The sequence below is a fragment of the Oncorhynchus tshawytscha genome, linkage group LG04 (genome assembly GCF_018296145.1).
Source record: "Oncorhynchus tshawytscha isolate Ot180627B linkage group LG04, Otsh_v2.0, whole genome shotgun sequence".
NCBI lineage: Eukaryota > Metazoa > Chordata > Actinopteri > Salmoniformes > Salmonidae > Oncorhynchus > Oncorhynchus tshawytscha.
Genome location: NC_056432.1, coordinates 25,738,789 through 25,759,212, shown reverse-complemented (window position 1 = coordinate 25,759,212; position 20,424 = coordinate 25,738,789). Strand labels below are relative to the sequence as shown.

The window sequence follows — 20,424 nt, the reverse complement described above, 5'->3', positions numbered from 1 at the left end:
CCACTCATTTACTACAAGAATAAAAACAGAAGCATTTGCAGTGTGGAATAAGGACCCAGTAGGGTGCGTAAATTACCTGTAACTTTGCAACCCTAATCACGATACTTAGGTGCCGATAAGATATGTATTGTGATTCTCACGATTCTATACGAATTGCGATTTGATGTTCCAAACATATTGTTCACCATATGTCTGCTGCAGAGAGACAAGAGAGAGCATGAGAAAACAAGTTCTGATCAGTCATGGAAATATGTCACATGCTTCAAGATGGCCACCATTTTCCTGTACCCAAGAAGGCAAAGATAACTGAACTAAATGACTACCGCCCCATAACACTCACTTCTGTCATCATGAAGTGCTTTGAGAGACTAGTCAAGGATCATAACACCTCCACCATACCGGCCACCCTAGACCCAATTCAGTTTGCATATCACCCCAACAGGTCCACAGACGATGCAATCAACATCACACTGCACACTGCCCTATCCCAACTGGACAAGAGGAATACCTATGTAAGAATGCTGTTCATTGACTACAGCTCAGCATTCAACACCATAGTACACTCCAAGCTCATCATCAAGCTGGAGGCCCTGGGTCTCAACCCCTCCCTGTGCAATTGGGTCCAGGACTTTGACGGGCCGCCCCCAGGTGGTGAAGGTAGGAAACAACATCTCCACGTCGCTGACCCTCAGCACTGGGGCCCCACAAGGGTGCGTGCTTAGCCCCCTCCTGTACTCCCTGTTCACCCACGACTGCATGGCCATGCACGCCTCCAACACAATCATCAAGTTTGCAGACGACACAACAGTAGTGGGCTTGATTACCAACAACGACGAGACAGCCTACATGGAGGAGGTGAGGGCACTCGGAGTGTGGTGTCAGGAAAACAACCTCTCACTGACCGTCAACTAAACAGGAGATCATCGTGGACTTCAGGAAACAGCAGAGGGAGCACCCCCCTATCCACATTGACAGGACAGCAGTGGAGAAGGTGGAAAGTTAAGTTCCTCGGCGTACACATCACAGACAAACTGAAATGGTCCACCCACAAAGACAGTGTGGTGAAGAAGGCGCAACCTCAGGAGGCTGAAGAAATTTGGCTTGTCACTAGGGCTGGGCGATATGGACAAAATATTAAATCACGGTATTTAGACTGTAGTTTTGTTTTTGAATAATAAAAGTTCTACATTTGCTTTATGAGTAATGAGTGATCCTAGTGAAGTGAAAGTCACCCAGTAAAATACTACTTGAGTAAAAGTCTAAAAGTATTTGGTTTCAAATATACTTAAGTATCAAAAGTATTTGTAATTGATCAAATGTACTTAAGTATCAAAAGTAAAAATCATTTCAAAATCCATATATTAAGCAAACCTTTTTATTTACGGATAGCCAGGGGCACACTCCAACACTCAACAGCATTTGTGTTCAGTGAGTCCTCCAGATCAGAGGCAGTAGATGACCAGGAATGTTCTCTTGACAAGTGCGTGAATTGAACCATTTTCCTGTCCTGCTAAGCATTCAAAATGTACTGAGTACTTTTAGGTGTCAGGGAAAATGTATGGAGTAAAAAGTACAGCATTTTCTTTAAGAATGTAGTGAAGTAAAAGGTGTCAAAAATAAAAATAGTAAAGTATAAAGACCAAAAAACAACTTAAGTAGTATTTGGAAGTATTTTTACACCACTGCTCAATTGAGATAATTTCCACACTGCCACATGAGGCTGCACAATATGGAAAAATAATCTAGGATTTATGGAACTATTTGTACTGAGAGTCAGGAAGCATGTCCAAGGGAGTGAGTGAGTGTTTTAATAACATAAACATAATATAAAACAAGAAACACTACCAGCACACAGACATGAAACAAAAACAATGACACCTGAGGAAGGAATCAAAGAGAGTGACATATAGGGCAGGTAATCAAGGAGGTGATGGAGCCCAGGTGAGTGTCATAATGCGCTTAACGATGGTGACAGGTGTGCGCCATAAGGAGCAGCCTGGTGACCTAGAGGCTGGAGAGGGAGCACACGTGACAACTTATTTTTAACCAAATGTTGCAATTGCGATTTGACTTGTGAATTAGAGAAAAACTGTTGGAATCATGGAAATAGAATGACTATTCTAATGTTATAGTTAGAGTATAAAGTGGGCACTTTGAATAATGTGTTGTTTGAGATGAAAACAAATTAAAATGCCAGGGAGTTGTTATTGTGACATGGTAGGAACTAAAGTGTTGATATGTGTTTCCTAGGGGACCCTATTAGCTTTGACTACATTGCTTGTTTTCTCTTAGCTACTTCATGTAGTTTACATATTCCTCTTTGATTTAGAAGATACTGTTGCAAAAACAACATGCTGATTTAGGTCTACACCATCACTGCTATTATCAGGTTGTATTAGCTAGCTACGTTTGCTCTTACTCAGTACATTTATTAGTGGCTAACAATTAGCATCTCAAGATTTAGGACAACTTGCTAAGAAAATCCAAACAGCTGTTTGCTAATGTAAGAAACACAAACTAATAGTGTCATTATAGAACGCAAGTGGATTTAAATTAATAAGCATAGTGAAAACAGCATTGTTGTCATCAACATTATTGCATGTGCTGCATTGACCATGCAGACTGAATGCAAATGTCTCGTGGTTGAGGAACATCAAATGTGCTCCTTGAGTGACGGGGTGTGGCTAGTTCTGTGTGGAAAGTGGCACGGTGAGAAAGAGCAGAGAGAGATGACTCGATTAGTGAAGTAAACTATAAAAATTGACATTACACATGGCGTATCACTTTTAACAAACCAAACATTCAAATACTGGTATAGAAGGTAACGTAAAAACCCAAACCGGTCCCTATATCAATTCCGATATATAATAAAATATGGTATACTGCCCAGCCCTACTTGTCACCTAAAACCCTGACAAACTTTTATAGATGCACAATCGAGAGCATCCTGTCGGGCTGTATCACAGCCTGGTACGGCAACTGCACCACCCTCAACTGCAAGGCTCTCCAGAGGATGGTGCGGTCTGCACAATGCATCACCGGGGGCAAACTACCTGCCCTCCATGACACCTACAGCACCCGATGTCACAGGAAGGCCAAAATGATAATCACGGACAATAACCACCCGAGCCACTGCCTGTTCACACTGCTACCATCCAGAAGGCGAGGTCAGTACAGGTGCATCAAAACTGGGACCGAGAGACTGAAAAACAGCTTCTATCTCAAGGCCATCAGACTGCTAAACAGCAATCACTAACTCAGAGAGGCTGCTGCCTACATTGAGACCCAATCACTGGCCACTTCAATAAAAGGATCACTAGTTACTTTAAACAATGCCACTTTCGGCCATTGCTCATCCATATATTTACATGTACATATTCTCATTCACACCTTTAGATTTCTGTCGGAACTAGAAGCACAAGCATTTCACAACACTCACATTAACATCTGCAAAGGACGTGTATGTGACCAATAAAATTTGATTTGATTATTCACTAAATTGATGGTTTATATTTAGGACAATGTTTTACAGCTTTGTCATTATATATATATTTATATATTATATGTATATATACAGTACCAGTCAAGAGTTTGGGCACACCTACTCACTCAAGGGTTTTTCTTTATTTTTACCATTTAGTGAGTATTAGCGAAAACATCAAAACTATGAAATAACACATATGGCATCATACAGTAACCACAAAAGTGTTAAAACAAATCCAAATATATTTTATATTTGAGATTCTTCAAAGTAGCCACCCTTTGCCTTGATGACAGCTTTTTTCCTGTAACTTTGGTAAATTGAAATGCATTCCAGGTGACAACCCCATGAAGCTGGTTGAGAGAATGCCAAGAGTGAGCAAAGCTGTCATCAAGGCAAAGTGTGGCTACTTATTTCATTATTTTATATACTGTATTTTGCATGAGGGTCAGAGATAATTACAGAAACCTGTGATAATCCAAAGTACCCATAAGGGCCACTAGATGTTTTGTGATAAATTACATAAAATCCTTAAAAGTTACTACAATTGTGGTCGTTTACTTGTAAACTTCTAAAGTTTCCAGTAATATACCCTCCCTTTGTAAACCAAATCGTGATCATATCGTAGCGTGAGGTCCCTGGCAATTCCCAGCCCTACAATTTAGCCTACTTAAATACTTTATCCATGGATTTCACTTTAGAAGAAATATCCGTGCGCCACGGAACTATCAAATTGAGGATTTAATCAAGGGGCTATATAAAGTTAGGGATGCTCTCGGCACTCTGTAGAAAGGCCTTAATAACCAGAGCAGAGTTGGAGCATCAGTCAGACATGAGTAAACAACTCTTGACACAGTCTGGCTGCTGCTCAGGAAGCTCCAGCCCAGCCAGCTCACCTCCCAGTCACTGGGCTCAGCCCACGGAGCAGCAGACCTGCATTCCAGAGTCAGACCAGTCAGACTGAGCCTGCAGGCTTCAGCCAGCCTTTAGATGGGACCCATTCAGCAAGGCATATGGCCCCTGGAGTACCTGACATTAACACCTGCCAAATTTAGTAAACAGCACATGTTGCAGGTAAATCTGTCACTCACCCACATTGACAGGTACAGTTCTGAGAGTCTAATTGAGGACTAGGCCCAATGCAGACTAGAAGAATTTGAGTTTTTGGAAGAAGAGAGGGGTAGAAAAGGGTAGAGCAGAAAAGGGAGATTTAGAGGGTCATTGAAAATCACATGTACTTACCACTGTTGCACCTCTTTCTCTGTAACTGGAAGAAAAAAGGAGAGTTTTTAGCAAGAGGGAATAAAGTTATGTACCATGTCTCAGACCATTTAGATGACTTGGACAAATCCACTGTCAGTTGAAAATCACAGATTCCCATGACTGCATAGGACTGGGCTGTAACAAAAATAATCAAATTATGATTGCACTGAGCACTTTTGGGTTTCTTATCAATTTGCACCCACCCTGAGGAATAATGTGTAATTATTTTTGTTGTTTAATGTATAATTGAATTCAGTACTTTGGTGTTTAATGTGTAATTGAATTCAGTACTATTGTTGTTTAATGTGTAATGGAATTCAGTACTTGTGTTGTTTACAAACTGAATGATTCATCACACCTGAAGCTATGGAATTCACTCATCTGCTACATTGCTCCCAAGGACTTCCACGTTATAATAATTCAAAGGTCAACTTAGCAGATTCATGGAGAGACGGAGAGAGAGAGACAAAGAGAGAGACAGAGACAGAGAGGGGTTAGCAGGAGGAAAGTGAGTGGCTTGGGGAGCAAGACGTGTTATCATGCCCGCAAACAGCGTTAGTATCAACCACTCACTCGTGGTTCTCCCTCCAGCCGCCAAAGTAACCAAAGCAATTTGCACCAACTGAACAATGAGGCATACTTTCGGAAAAATCTATGGCTGTGTAGGTAACCTGGTAGACCTGTGAGTGCGTTTTGAACGTACACTGCTCATAGCCTCAGGACAGACATGGGGTATTCTCTAAACCGACAGGATGCTTCTTAATAAGGCTCCACAAACAACATAATGAACTAGATGTTCATGGGCTAGATTTGGCTGTTCCCACTGCCACAGGTCATACTGACATATGGATATGGTGGTGTGGTACTGTTGCCTCGGTAATGAGTGTTCTAATGTTGTAGTCCCCATAACCTTAGTTAGCTAATATATAGAATCTTTCAGTCTTTGGAGGGAATAATTCATGGTTTTGAATAGTCACAACTATTGTATTACCTGAACCTTACACAGTTGTATTTTTTATTTAACTAGGCAAGTCAGTTAAAGAACAAATCCTTACTTTCAATGACGGCCTAGGAACAGTGGGCAGAACGACAGATTTGTACCTTGTCAGCTCGGGGATTGCAACCTTCCGGTTACTAGTCCAACTCTCTAACCACTAGGCTACCCTGCCACCCCATAGTGAGGGCTCTATTTTAACAAAACTAACGCAATGGTAAATCTAAGCACTGGCGATAGTGCTATTGGTCGGGGGGTGGGTGAGAAATATTTTTCTATTTTCACAGCCTTCATTATCAGCGCAATAGCTGGCGGTAGTGCAAAATTGTTGGGTTTTGAGAGGCAGGTTCTCAATAAGCAAAATATACACTACATAACCAAAAGTATGTGGACACCTGCTAGTTAAACATCTCATTCCAAAATCATTGGCATTAATATGGAGTTGGTCCCCCCTTTGCTGTTATAACAGCCTCCACTCTTCTGGGAAGGCTTCCCAAAAGATGTTGGAACGTTGCTGTGGGGACTTACTTTCATTCAGCCACAACAGCGCTAGTGAGGTTGGGCACTGATGTGGGGAGATTAGGCGTTCCAATTCATCTCAAAGCCCGAACCATGAAAAACAGCCCTAGACCATTATTCCTCCTCCACCAAACTTTACAGATGGCACTATGCATTCGGGCAGGTAGAGTTTGGCATCCGCCAAACCCAGATTCTTCCATCGAACTGCCAGATGGTGAAGAGTGATTCATCACTCCAGAGAACGCATTTCCACTGCTCCATGGTGATCTTAGGCTTGTGTGAGGCTGATTGGCAATGGAAACCCATTTCATGAAGCTCCTGATGAACAGTTCTTGCGCTGATGTTGCTGCCAGAGGCAGTTTGGAACTCGGTTGTGAGTGTTACAATCGAGAACAGACGATTTCTACATGCTACGCGCTTCAGCACTCGGCAGTCCTGTTCTGTGAGCTTGTGTGGCCTATCACTTCGCGGCGGGGCCCTTGTTGCCCTTAGACATTTCCATTTCACAATAACAGCACTTACAGTTGACCGGGGCAGCTCTAGCAGGGCAGAGATTTGATGAACTGACTTGATGGACAGGTGGCATCCTATCACGGTGCCACATTGAAAGTCACTGAGCTCTTCAGTAAGGCCATTCTACTGCCAATGTTTGTCTATGGTGATTGCATGGCTGTGTGCTCGATTTTATACACCTGTCAGCAATGGGAGTGGCTGAAATAGCTAAATCCAATCATTTTAAGGGGTGTCCACTTACTTTTGTCCATGTAGTGTATGTAATGTATAAAGACGAAGCTGTAAAACTTTGTCCTAAAAATAAACCATCAATTTAGTGAATACCATTGTCTAATATGAGGGTTTCAACATTATATTTATTTTACACACGTTTATTTATTTTACTATGTGAATATGTCTTTGTTGTGAAGCGCCAAACTTTTGTGAAAAAAGTAAATAGAACAGTTGCAGAGCTAATTTAAAAAAAAATGTTTAACCTTTATTTAACTAGGCAAGTCAGTTAAAATAAGAAATTCTTATTTTCAATGACGGCCTAGGAACAGTGGGTTAACTGCCTGTTCAGGGGCAGAACGACAGATTTGTACCTTGTCAGCTCGGGGGTTTAAACTTGCAACCTTCCAGTTACTAGTCCAACGCTCTAACTACTAGGCTACCTTGCCGCCCCAATTGAAAATAATGCCATTGTTGATTAGATGCGGTTTAAATTAATTATGCTATTTTCTCTTGAACCATATGGTCTATCCACTGGAAACAAATGGACAATATGGACACAGATATAAACAATGAAACTACATATGAATACATTTTTTCAAAGTTATTCATATATACATTTTGTATATATAGTGTAGCCTATGCCTGATGTTGATACTGAATTATAGATCTGAATAATTGAAATACGTCTTTGGTAACCAAATGAGAGGCGCTCTTTGGGAATGGGGATGGATACAAGCCGCATGGAGTATGCACTGCAGGTATGCCTATGTGAATTGTGAGTACTGCATGAGTAGATGACCATTTAGAAAGCTTTTATGGATCTAAGCTACTTGGTGAATGCATGGCCAGGATAAGAAAGACCCCAGATGCATTGCTGTTGAACCCGCTTTCCTTAAAGTAAGGTGAGGGTAGCTTACTAAGGACTTGTATTTTAATGAAACGAAACGGAAAACAAGCAAATGTTACAGGAAAATAACTGAAATGTTTCCAAATACAAGTGTAACCCGATTTATCTCATGTCTCGTTCCATGATGGGCATATAGCCTACAGTACATACAGTTTTTTTTACGCTAATCCAAGATAACAGGCGCTGGATAAAATAATGTAAAGCCATAGATAAAAAGGGGATGTCCCCTCACTGTTTTGCTCTTGATCTTTTAATACAATTCTGGTGATTTTTTTCAAAGAGGTCTAGAGACAAATCTTGTATCAATATTTTTGACCACTTGGCGAATGCATTGGGCAGGACTAAAAAACAGCCTTCATTGAGAGGAGGGGATATGCTTGGTTTTTAATCAAATTAAATTAAATATGTGGTTTACGGGCACAAAAAGCACATCTCTCTATTTCCATGTGCATATGGGCACTGTGTGACATGGCTGGATAGGCTGTGCTTCCTTTGTCAAAATCCATTTCATAACCAACCACCTTAACGCTAAAACCAGCTTTCGGTTGGTCTTCAATTTTGGCACTTTGGCACACGTTTTTAAGGACACAGCTCAGATATTGCTACCGCTCCAACCTCAGCGCAAGCAAGCTCATATAAGACAGGTATATTACCAGTCCTGGTGCTAGGGTTTGAAAATAGAATAGTACTGGCTTTAACAGGTGAAAATTGCAAAAGAGCCCCGAATGTGCAAAGGTCATGTCCAGGAATACCTGTATTCAGGTATTTAGCCCATGTCAGTGACTGCCTGAATGTGAGTTCCCAGTGGAAAGGGAGAGGGATGATGAATAAACAAGAGTAGGTGTCAGCCTTTCCTCCTACACGCTCAATCAAATATCCTTTGGGAAAAGAATGCCTAATTTTAAAGGCCAAAATATAAACTCTTTATTTACCTCTTTCATTAACAGCAACCTAGACAGTGCCATTTCAATGCTAAGCAGTTCAAATAAAACACTTTATTAGCATCTCACTGTATGTGCAGCAAATGGTAGACTATTTATACAGTGCCTGGTGCAGTGTTGTTTTCAATGTCTCTTTCCTTGTTAGCAAGGTACTTTATTTAGGTAGATTAGTGACTTTGACAATGTTACAGACATTCCTGACTGTAATACTATGTTAAAGCCTACATCAGTGAAGCTGGGCTATATCCTAGGCCTGTGTGTGCCAGGCTTTCAGAAATAAGTGTGTATCCAGTGTAAAAGAACAGGAAATGAGTCTCAGCAGAGTCCAGAGATTAGGAAAGCATTTCATTTGGGAGGAATTTGGAGAGCCTTCAACCAGCATGAGAGAAAAATCATCATTAATTCTAACATCCAGACACTGTCTATGAGTCAGAGCTGCATCATTGTGTCCATTACAGAAATAATGGCCACATCCTGATAATGGTGAGATACAAGATATACCATAGATTGAAGATTATATATTTAGTACAAGACAAAACCTAGGTCTAGACCTTGTTCAGTGCTCTATATTTTGTAGTAGCTGGTGCGTTCTCAAAAAAGAGATTAAAGGTTAGTATTTAGTATTTATTTAATTCATGTGTATTATATAGTATATTTGAGATGCATTATTGACGTGTGAGTATGTTCCAGGAGCGCACACACGAACGCACCTGTCGCTCGTCACCCTAAACAAGTTCACAATAAAGAAGCACACCTTCAGAGGAGACGCTGATGACACTGACGAAAGCTTAGGCCAAAATGTTTGTCTATCTACCATGAAATAAATACTAAAAAGAAACCTTGAATCTTTTTTTTTGGAGTGTGGACCAGCTATGTAATAGGATTTTGGAATTCTATTACATTTTGGTCAACGCACCTGTTCTGAGAGCAGTGGTCACTAGATCTTCCATATTATGTAGTGACAGCTTACAAGAATATTGCAAGCAAGGGAAAAAATGTAACTGTTATTATGGTCGCAGCCATAAGCCAGGCTATTAATTATCTCCAACAGACTGGTTACAATATTGGTGTTATTTAATCACGTATGGTGACTGACTGGTGCAGTTAGAATAAGTGCAGTATAGAGACATGTTCATCCCTGCTTCACTTTGCTTTGCTCAGCGATTCACAGGAATCCTCATGTGACACATTCAGAAATGACAGAGTCAATCTTATGACTGTCAGGCCTGCCAAGCTACTATTAAAATGGCCTCAAAAGTCAATGGCATCAAATAATTGAGGCAATTCACCATGCCTGTGATTCAATCAAGTTTTATTACGTAACTCAGTCAAAGACAATGGGCAGTTAATCATCAGCCTATAAGGAGGGAGGAAAGCAGTGAGGCCAGGGCTAGCAGCTCAGCTCCCTTTGCCCTGCAGGGCCTGCTCACACACATCCAGCTTGCACTCTGTCAGTATCAACCCCTGAGCTGAGTCTGACAGCTAACAAAAACACCTATTACATCCTCAAGTCATTTGACAGGGCTTGCTCTTTCCACATGATATCAGACCAGTCATTTGGAAAACCATTTAGGCGTGTTCTGTTTTAGGTACAGTAGGCTAAACTGTGGCCCCCTATATTAAAAGATGGGTATACTATGCCTTTAGGCATAACATGATATAGAAAATGCTTGTTACAGTGTCAAATTGCAATAGCTAATAGTGACAGAAGCCAAGCACAGGAGGCCTCTGCTTTCTGTCCTGCACAACCAAACCTGTAAGACTGGTATCATTATAGATAGGCCTCCAAACGAGCTTCAACGCCATACAACACTCGTTCTGTGGCCTCCAACGGCTTTTAAATGCTAGTAAAACTAAATGCATGCGCTTCAACCGATTGCTGCCCACACCCTCCTGCCCGACTAGCATCACTACTGGAATATGTGGACAACTACAAATCCCTAGGTGTCTGGTTAGACTGTAAACTCTCCTTCCAGACTCACATTAAGCATCTCCAATCCAAAATTAAATCTAGAATCTGCTTCCTATTTCACAACAAAGCCTCCTTCACTCATGCTGCCAAACATACCCTCGTAAAACTGACTATCCTACCGATCCTTGTCGTCAACGATGTCATTTACAAAATAGCCTCCAACACTCTACTCAGCAAACTGGATGTAGTCTATCACAGTGCCATCCGTTTTGTCACCAAAGCCCCATATACTACCCACCACTGCGACCTGTATGCTCTCGTTGGCTGGCCCTCACTACATATTTGCCGCCAAACCCACTGGCTCAAGGTCATCTATAAGTATTTGCTAGGTACAGCCCCGCCTTATCTCAGCTCACTGGTCACCATAGCAATACCCACACGTAGCACGCGCTACAGCAGGTATATTTCACTGGTCATCCCCAAAGCCAACACTTCCTTTGGCTGCCTTTCCTCCAGTTCTCTCCTGCCAATGACTGGAACAAATTGCAAACATCTCTGAAGCTGGAGTCTTATATCTCCCTCTCTAACGTTAAGCATCAGCTGTCAGAGCAGCTTACCGATTACTGTACCTGTAGACAGCCAATCTGTAAATAGCACACCCAACTATCTCATCCCCATATTATTACTTACCCTCTTGCTCATTTTCACCCCAGTATCTCTACTTGCACATCATCATCTGCACATCTATCACTCCGGTGTTAATGCTAAATTGTAATTATTTTCACCTCTATGACATATTTATTGCCTTATACCTCCCTACTCTTCCACATGTGCACACACTGTACATAGATTTGTCTATTGTTTTATTGACTGTATGTTTGTTTATGTGTAACTCTGTGTTGTTGTTGCACTGCTTTGCTTTATCTTGGCCAAGTCGCAGTTGTAAATGAGAACTTGTTCTCAACTGGCCTACCTGGCTAAATAAAGCTGAAATAAAATCAAATAAAAATTACTTTGAAGTATCAAAAGAGAATGTCTCAAATTTGGCATTGGATCAAACTGAGGTTGGCAATAAGAGTAAAAAAGTTGCTCATGAGATTTACTTGACTGGCTGTCAAAGTACCTTGGATGCAATTTTTTTTTTAAATCTGCAGAACTGCATCCCTAAATTTAGCTAATGCACAGACGGTGCTCCTCCTCTAAGTTGGGTGTGTGCCTTGGACAGGATATGAGTGTAAGCCAGCTTCTTTTAATATTTTATTATGGCACTGAAAGCAGGCCTACAACATCCTGAGCTCAAAATTGATCACTGAAAACATCTTCCTATGGGAAAGGAAGAAAGTCCCTGCCCATTTTCTGAAAACATCTGAACCCCTACCTCTTCAAAGAGTATCTTAAATAATCCCACTGCACTTCTCCCCGCATCACCACCCCACCAAAAAAAAATGTGCACTTGATTTTTTTCCCCCCCTTCCTAGCTCTGATATTGCTGATAGCTATTTATTGAAGAAAAATGTACTTACTATGACTGTGATATGTGGTTGACCCACCTAGCTATCTTAAGACGAATGCACTAACTGTAAGTCGCTCTGGATAAGAGTGTCTGCGAAATGACTCAAATGTATGTAAATGCTATAAGTCAGAGGAAGGATATTTAAGCTTCTCAACAGGATAGGGAGAAGAGGATCCAGAAAGAGGAGGGAAGGAGACATAATGAGGAGAGAAATGATAAGGGGTCTAAGTTAGACAAGAGCGGGGTAAGGGAGTGGGCATGCTGGGAGAAAAGACTGGGTGCCCCTCTGAGCAAAGCTAAGCAGATAAGATCCTAATTATACTAGTTCATTCCTTGCTCAAAGAGGGCAATCAGGGGATGTAGAGAGAGTGAGCGAGAGAGAGTGAGGGTGTGAGTGAGAGAGAGAGAGAGAGAGATAGAGAGAGAGAGAGAGAGAGAGGAAACAGGAAAGAGAGCTGGCTAAAGGACAGCAGCAAATAGCCCATCCCAGCACGAAGCCCAATCTTCCTCACCCCTGCAATTTCCTGTCACAGCAGCCTTCCCTGGTTGTGGTGCGGTGAAGTCCACCGCGTGAAAAACACTGTCATTAGGCAGCCATAGGCTGTCAACTCCCACCCAACACCTGGCATGCTATGCTACAGGCTAGCCATCCATTAGACTAGATACAGTGAGGGCAACACATTTGAACAATCAGTTAAACTCTAGTCTGTCAAGTACTAATGCAACAAAATATAATTGTTTTTATGCACAATGGATGGCTTGGCTTATATGGATTCTGTGATTAGAGAGTTTAGGCCTAAATAACAATTTTGATTATCTTGTTATTTCTGCAAATGCCTCTAGTCTACTTTGCTTACACAGGTTAAGTGATGTATTGCCAACAATGAAAATATTGGTATTTCGCCTGCTACTTAAAGACCTTTTAAAACACTTTGCCTAAATGTGCATACTTATGGAAATGTATGAAGGCTCCAGCAAGCCCATATTTGCTATCTTTGGCAAAACACCAGTGTGATTCCTGATCCAAAGTCTTAACCCCCATCAGCATTTTCAAAGACCTCTCCTTCCCAGTGGAGTGTTTCAAAAGATGCTGATTAGAACCACTTCCAGACCTAAACTAATCACAATTTGTGACACCATATGAGTATTTATGCAAAAATATGAAGGCTATATCCACCGTGGAGCTGACATTTAATTTGTGCTGTTGATTCTGAGGATTAAGAGAAACAGAGGTGAAGATGTCTTACACAGGCTACATACAAACCAGTTCATATGAGGCACACATTTAGTACTATTTCTATTCACTGTTGCTCATCTTAAAACGGTAACGATTATACATCGTCTTGGGTCACTGCTATTATAGTGCTGTTATGGGTATTAGCCTAAATAGGATTAGTTACTGCATGTTACAATGATTTTGTGATCCCCACAAATACAAACATATTAGCATTTTTTACAATCCATGTCTGATCAGTCCCGTTGAAAAGAGAGAACAGAAAAAAGCAAGAAGGCTACTCACAGTAGGTCTTCCTGGTCAGTTCCTCCACCACCTCCTGCTTGAGCTTGCTGTTTGATTTGCCCATGGTCTGTACCTTTCTCCTTACTACCTTGAGTTATTCCTCCACGCCTCCTCCTGCTCCACCTTGACACCCACTAACTGAACAACCCTCTCAGTCCAGACCTCGCTGGACTCTGAAAGAGGATCGAGGATCGAACTCAATTCACCCACATCAGGCTTGTGTTCCGTGCAGTCCACTCTGGATGTGTCAAGACTTCAGTCCTCCAGGGCAGCCACTCCAACCCCAGGGGCTCAGGATGGAATAATGGGAGACTGCTGACTATCTGAGTCTGAGTGTTCGCCTCTCCTTTCTTTAGAATGTCCAGTGGGCGAGAGTGGCGTTGTGATGCGTTGCTACCTTCGTCCTTGGTTACAGGAGTCACCCAGTGTCTGGGTTTTGTGTACGCTCTCTACCTCACACTCTGCTCACTGTTCCTCTCACCCCTCCTTTTCCTCCTTTCACTCTATCCCACCCTTTTTCCCCACCACTGTCTCTGTGGTTTCGGGTAACTTATAAGAGAATCGTCCCTCTTCACAGCTGAGATAAGGGGGTGGGTAAACTAAAATACAATGAACATGGCTTGGCCTCAAAAGCATTCCCTTTTCAATTACACCCCCGGCTTGAACTCAGATCCCAGTAGGGCATCCTTCAACACAGCAGCAGAAAAGTCCAAAGGGCTCTGTGACTTAAACTGTCATTTAAAATGCTGAAATGAGAGAGAAAATAGAAATGTCCCAATTCTTTGAATGAACAACTAAGGTGGTTTTCCCAGTATGTTTCCAGGCTGAGGGATTTACAGAGTGACAGTTCACTTGTCTCCTTCATTCTTACTCAGAATTTTCCCTACTGCCTGGCCTCACGGCGGCACAGGGTAATCTAATGATTTCAGCCTCTCACAGACGACAGGAGATGGATCATGGAATTTCTCTGTATCAAAGGCCTGAGGTGGCATTCATTGATGCTTAACCTCAGCAGCTGACTGAGCCTCAGGACACTACGGCACCTTCTCTCAGTAAGCATTAGGATCTATGCCTATGTGTTTGTTCCGTTCCTGGCCTGGACTGTCTTCTCCATGCATGTAACTGTGGTGGTGGTAATCATCGTGTTTGCTCAGCACTGTTTTCCCAGGTAACTCAGACACTGTGAAAACAAACAGCAGTTGCAAGGTCAAGGCAGTGCCAGGAGGGCCAGACTACTGTGAACATCAGCTATCCTTAATCCCTGGCATCTCACCCACTCCACACCAATGAAAGGAGCACTCATCTGTGTCAAATGGTGAGCACTTGTTCTCCTCAAACACTCACTGTTGCCGAGTTTCCACTGTGGATTTACCCTGGTGTTTTACCCAAAAAACTCAAGACTTTTCTGTTTCCATCTACGTGGACCGGCACCCGCGTCTCACTGTGCCATGGCTCCGGCGGACCTGCCCGGATTTGGGGCCAAGCCCAGGTCATGGTGCGGCAGGGTAACCTAGTAGTTAGAGTGTTGGACTAGTAACTGAAAGGTTGCATGCAAGATACAATCCCCGAGCTGACAAAGTACAAATATGTAATTCTGCCCCTGAACAACGCAGTGAACCCACTGTTCCTAGGCTGTCATTGAAAATCAGACTTGCCCTAGTAAAATAAAAATGGATACTTTTAAGCCAGCATTTACATAATAGAAAACGGTGAACTTTAACACCTTCTCACAAAGCAACTGTTTTGAATGATGCAGAGGTTGTTGATTCTGCTCACCCCATGTCTTAAAGTACCACTCCAGTCTGCTTTTCACCTAATGCATCTCCTGATTTACTTAACAAAAGGCACATCTCAAAAGGTGGTCCAGGTATCTTTTGTCCTCTAATGCTCCTCTATTGTTCCTGCAAGCCAGGCGGGTTGACATCACATCAGACCAACTCCTTGAATGGCCTAATCCTTGTAGTTGGGAGTTGTGTCTTATAAACAAACTATTTTGTGTAATACTATATTTTTTACCCTTTAGTACAGTAACGTATTTATACTTGGAATATTGTATTTCAACAGGATAAGTAAAAAAATAACTGATGTGTGTCTTCAACAAATTACACTACAGCCTACATTAACATAAAATACAGGTGACCCACTGGCGTGTGGGTAAGTTTCAACAGGAAAAGCAGATACAGCCAAAGAGCAACTTGCTTGACTTTCACTGGGGTGAAAGACATGCCCTGCTCCTATGCAGCCCTCACAATACAGGGCTGCTCTTGCCAATACTACATAAATTGGATCAATAATACCCCACTGTGGGTCATTCAATGTAGCATATATGTTATCCAAAAACAATAAATTATGCAAGGTGCACTGAAAATAAAATCTAAATTAGATATAATTTTGCTCCTCATTGAACAAACCTCATGCATTTTGGTTTGAGTTCACTACAATATTTCCACTATACCCAGGCTGGGTGATGTTTCTTGCAACAAAATAACTTAATAACAAATCAATAAGGAAAGAGTAGGCTAAAATCTGTGAAACTTTTATTGGGCTCTGTGCATTAACCTACCTTTCCAGGTGGTGCAAAAGGACCAGAAGAAGAGACGGTTCCAGCACTATTGCTTAGCAACACTAACAGTTTACAGATACCGCCACGGTGAAGGAAATCTAATATAAGCCACTGTGAGCTCTTCGCTTTGTAGCTGTCATTCGGTTACTTCTCAAACGACTATCACTGTCCAAGCTATGACAAATATTACCCTTGTAACAGATATAACAGCTTTCTTTTGAAACACTCACCTTAATTAATGTTCAGGCTGGCATCCGGAATTGACTACTGTAAATGGACGAATTATTTTCATTCCCGCGAGGCATCTGTACAAGAGCGCGTATTTCCTGCCGCTCTCTACCACTGTCATCTGCTCGATTCGGAACATCGCAGTCCGAACCACTGGACACAATTTGCTGTTAACCCTTTATTTCCTGTGTTATTTTCGAAAGCCTTGAACTGTAAATTATTTTAAAATGAACAACAATTGAGAAACAATAGGAAAGCAAACCTAATTAGTTTTCCTGCATGTGTAATTGAATAGTGTACTTTATTTTCTATTTGGTTAGAAACGGAAATTCGTCCTCTGCCTTTCCTAACCCCGCAGACGCACACCAACGTGGCACCGGGTAAACAGTGGTGCAGTGCCTTTGGAGCAATATTGGGGTGAAGTGCCTTGTTCAAGGGCACAACGGCAGTGGAGCTGGGATCACTTATAAATCGCATCACATTGAGAGAACCGTCTCGAGTGATGCTGTAGTGTTCTGGATGAGGGTTTACGTTGTCATTACAGTGGAATTTGAAGAACATAAGAACAGTTAGAGAGATTACTTTCTAGCTGTTGGGTTTGTTGTTTTTCCAGCATTTTACAGAAAAGCGATATAAAACGGTTCATCCTGGGCCAGAGAACTGCACCCCTGGTCAGATAAAATCCCCAAACACATGCACAGCGCAGACTTCCCCATCAGTTTCAATTTCTGTCTCTGTCAACGGGCTACAGGCAAAATGTTTATTTCAAATTAATTGTTTGGTTTTAAGTGAACTGGGACTCGTTTGAGTAAAGGATAGAAGCTGGAGGCACATTTTGTGATCATACGCACATCCTTAAAAACAGTTTCTGGACTAATAAAGAATACTGTTAAAGCTCCCAATTCACTGCTATATTGACAACGTTTCGATCCGAATTGGATCTTCGTTAAGTCTAACAAACTGAGTGCTCACAAATACACATTTCACCTCACGTGACCATTGCGGACATGACGCATGGTGGGTGCAAAAACATTTTGTGTAGCTCTAATAATTTAATGAGATGGGTTTAAATATAACATTTATTTAACTAGAGAAGTAAGTTAAGAACAAATTATTTTTTACAATGACGGCCTACCCCGGGTAAACCCGGACGATGCTGGGTCAATTGTGCATCGCCCAATGGGACTCCCAATCACAGCCAGATCACAGCCTGGATTCGAACCACAGACTGTGGTTCCGCCACTATGCAGTACCATGGGTACATTAAGTAGTTTCAGAAAATAATATATATTTACTAAATGACCAAGTGAGTGACCTGGAAGGCAAGACAAATCAAAATGGCTTATTCATGTAACAAATGGTCTGATATCAAACTCTTGGTTCAGACCTCTAGGAGACATGGTACACAAACGGTGAATCCAATCCATCAGTTTCAATTTCTACATCTGTCAACCAGCTACAGGCTAAATTGTTTGGGATTAAGTGAACTGGGACTGGGTTGACTAAAGGTTAGAAGCTGGAGGCAGTCAGCACATCCTCTTCACATTCACAGCAGAGAGGAACACACTGCATCTGACAGGGGCTCTGGCCAGACTTTTAGTATTCACAACAGAGTCCTGCAGTCCCTTATATTGCACCAATATCATATACTCTCAGAGGAATAGATTAAGATAAACTGCCACACAACATCACCTGTGTGTCTCTCAGTATTTATTTATTTTATTGAACCTTTAATTAGGCAAGTCAGTTAAGGACAAATTCTTATTTACAATGACGGTCTACCAAGAGGCAAAAGGCCTCCTGTGGGGACAGGGGCTTGGATTAAAAATACAAATAAATTAAATAAAAATATAGGACAAAACACATCACGACAAGAGAGACAACACAACACTACATAAAGAGAGGCCTAAGACAACATAGCATGGCAGCAACACATGACAACACAGCATGCAACATGGTAGCACCAACAACAACATGCTAGCAACATAACATGGAAGAATTCTTACAATTGCCACATTAGTTCATTATTTAAAATGATTAATGACCATATTAGTAATAATACAAATATGCTGTGTATTTTATTGCAATGAGAAACAACAAAAAGTGGCAAATGCTTGCCTACAACAATGTAAAGCTTATACTACTACTACATTTTGCTTGTATCTTCAAGGTTTACCAACACACATTGCCTAAAGGTGCATTGATGCATTAGGAAAGCGAGGGTGAAAGTAGCTTCAAATGATTGGTGAGGATAATGCAGGGTTGGGAGGAGGGGGACATTGGCCAGTGCTGAGAGACACAGACTGCACTGTCCTGGTTAAAAAACACCCAGCGCACAAACTGGCAAAGCTATATGTTTGCCAAGTGTTGGGCACGGTCAGGAACCAGGAACACATTTGCCCATCTGTCACCAAACACCTTATACCATACTGCCCCGTGCACAAGCACACATGACCTGAGCTGTGACAAAATAATATCCACCTCAATCAACATTCATGTCCATACCTTATGTTATAGTGAATAACTTAAAACAATCCAACAATAATATAATATCCAGCCCAGTCAGCTGGATGTGTTATGGAAGCAGTATACAGCCAAACCTGTCTAATAGTTACTGACTGACTTGAATTTCCATGCCTGGCACAGCATGGGGATGCAATAAAATCTTCATCAGTAGAGGGAAAGAGAGCCATGTATTCATTTCTAAATACATGACCTTGGAGGGAAATATTGCACAGATTTCCTGTGTGTAGCCAGATCTTACAGATCGTTTATTACATTACAACTGTGAAAATACAGCCACCCTCCTGCATAAACAACACCCCAAACAATTAAAGGAAACATCCATATTTTTGGATAAAAGGTTATGAGGCTATTGGTGATATTTTTAATGTGCTGCTGTACTATTTGCTCAGCACCAGATCAATCATTATTGCGCTTTCATAAATAGAGAAGGACATAACGTTTCAAATGAATGCACATTTGATTAACAGTGACAGATATACTCTATAAAAACACAGCAAGAAAGCAAATACTGAAACAAAAACACCAGGACAAACCCAAATAATTACAATCTTGTATGTTAGACTGAACTTCGCAAGTAAACACTCTGCTGACTTACTGTGGCAGGACCCAATTTATTAACTTGGTGAGTTGACAATCACAATTCTTTTGTAATTTCAAAGGGCAATACACCCTCAGAAAACAAAAACAAAAAAAAAAAAAGAGTTCCAAAAGCGTTTTTCAGCTGTCCCCATAGGATAAGCCTTTTTGGTTCATGGAGAACCCTCTGTGGAAACGGTTCTACATGGAACTCAAAAGGGTTCTACCTGGAAGTAAAAGGGTTTCCTATCGTGACAGCCAAAGAACCCCTTTAGGTTTTAGATAGCACCTTTTTCCCCTAAGAGTGTAGGAATGGATATTTTAGATTAGAATAGCAAGGAAATACAGTGTATACATTAAGTTTACAGTAAGGACACCTGATGAAGATAATGTACTATGGGGTAGGAACATAAGTAGGCACTTATGGGCACTTGAAAGAAGCCACACATTTCAGGGCCAATGTGACAGATGGAATGGGTGAATAAGGACAACCAATAAACAAGTATCTCATTGTGGTTCTGTATCAAGGCCATATCCACTCTGCATCATTTTGGAGAGCCAATCTTAAGAGGGAATCCATGCACATTGGGAGACACTACTTTTAACCAAAACATATGAATCTAGATGTGTCTATCCTTTTACATTGTCTGGTCTACAGGTTCGCTACAACAGCACAATGTTCCAAACCATCAGGACAATGCCTCAGCAGGTGTCATTGAGGACAAAATGCATAAAAGCACAATAGAAGGAACTCCC

The 20,424-nt window shown here is 41.5% G+C and overlaps 1 protein-coding gene across 2 annotated transcripts in view; it reads right to left on the bottom strand.

The window, feature by feature from the left end:
* The window catches only part of ncs1b (neuronal calcium sensor 1b), a 36,305-nt gene extending 19,588 nt beyond the window's left edge, over positions 1 to 16,717 (bottom strand). Inside the window, exons 1-3 of one of the 2 annotated variants that reach the window (XM_024417425.2) lie at positions 16,569 to 16,717; positions 13,776 to 14,955; positions 4,724 to 4,748 (exon numbers count right to left, since the gene is read on the bottom strand). In XM_024417425.2, coding sequence (XP_024273193.1) covers positions 4,724 to 4,748; positions 13,776 to 13,839 — 89 coding nt within the window. In that variant the 5' untranslated portion in view covers positions 13,840 to 14,955; positions 16,569 to 16,717. Of the gene's footprint in view, positions 1 to 4,723; positions 4,749 to 13,775; positions 14,956 to 16,338; positions 16,520 to 16,568 lie in introns of those variants that run through there. The other variant, XM_024417426.2, reaches the window with a different exon arrangement.
* Between the last annotated feature and the right edge of the window lie 3,707 nt (positions 16,718 to 20,424).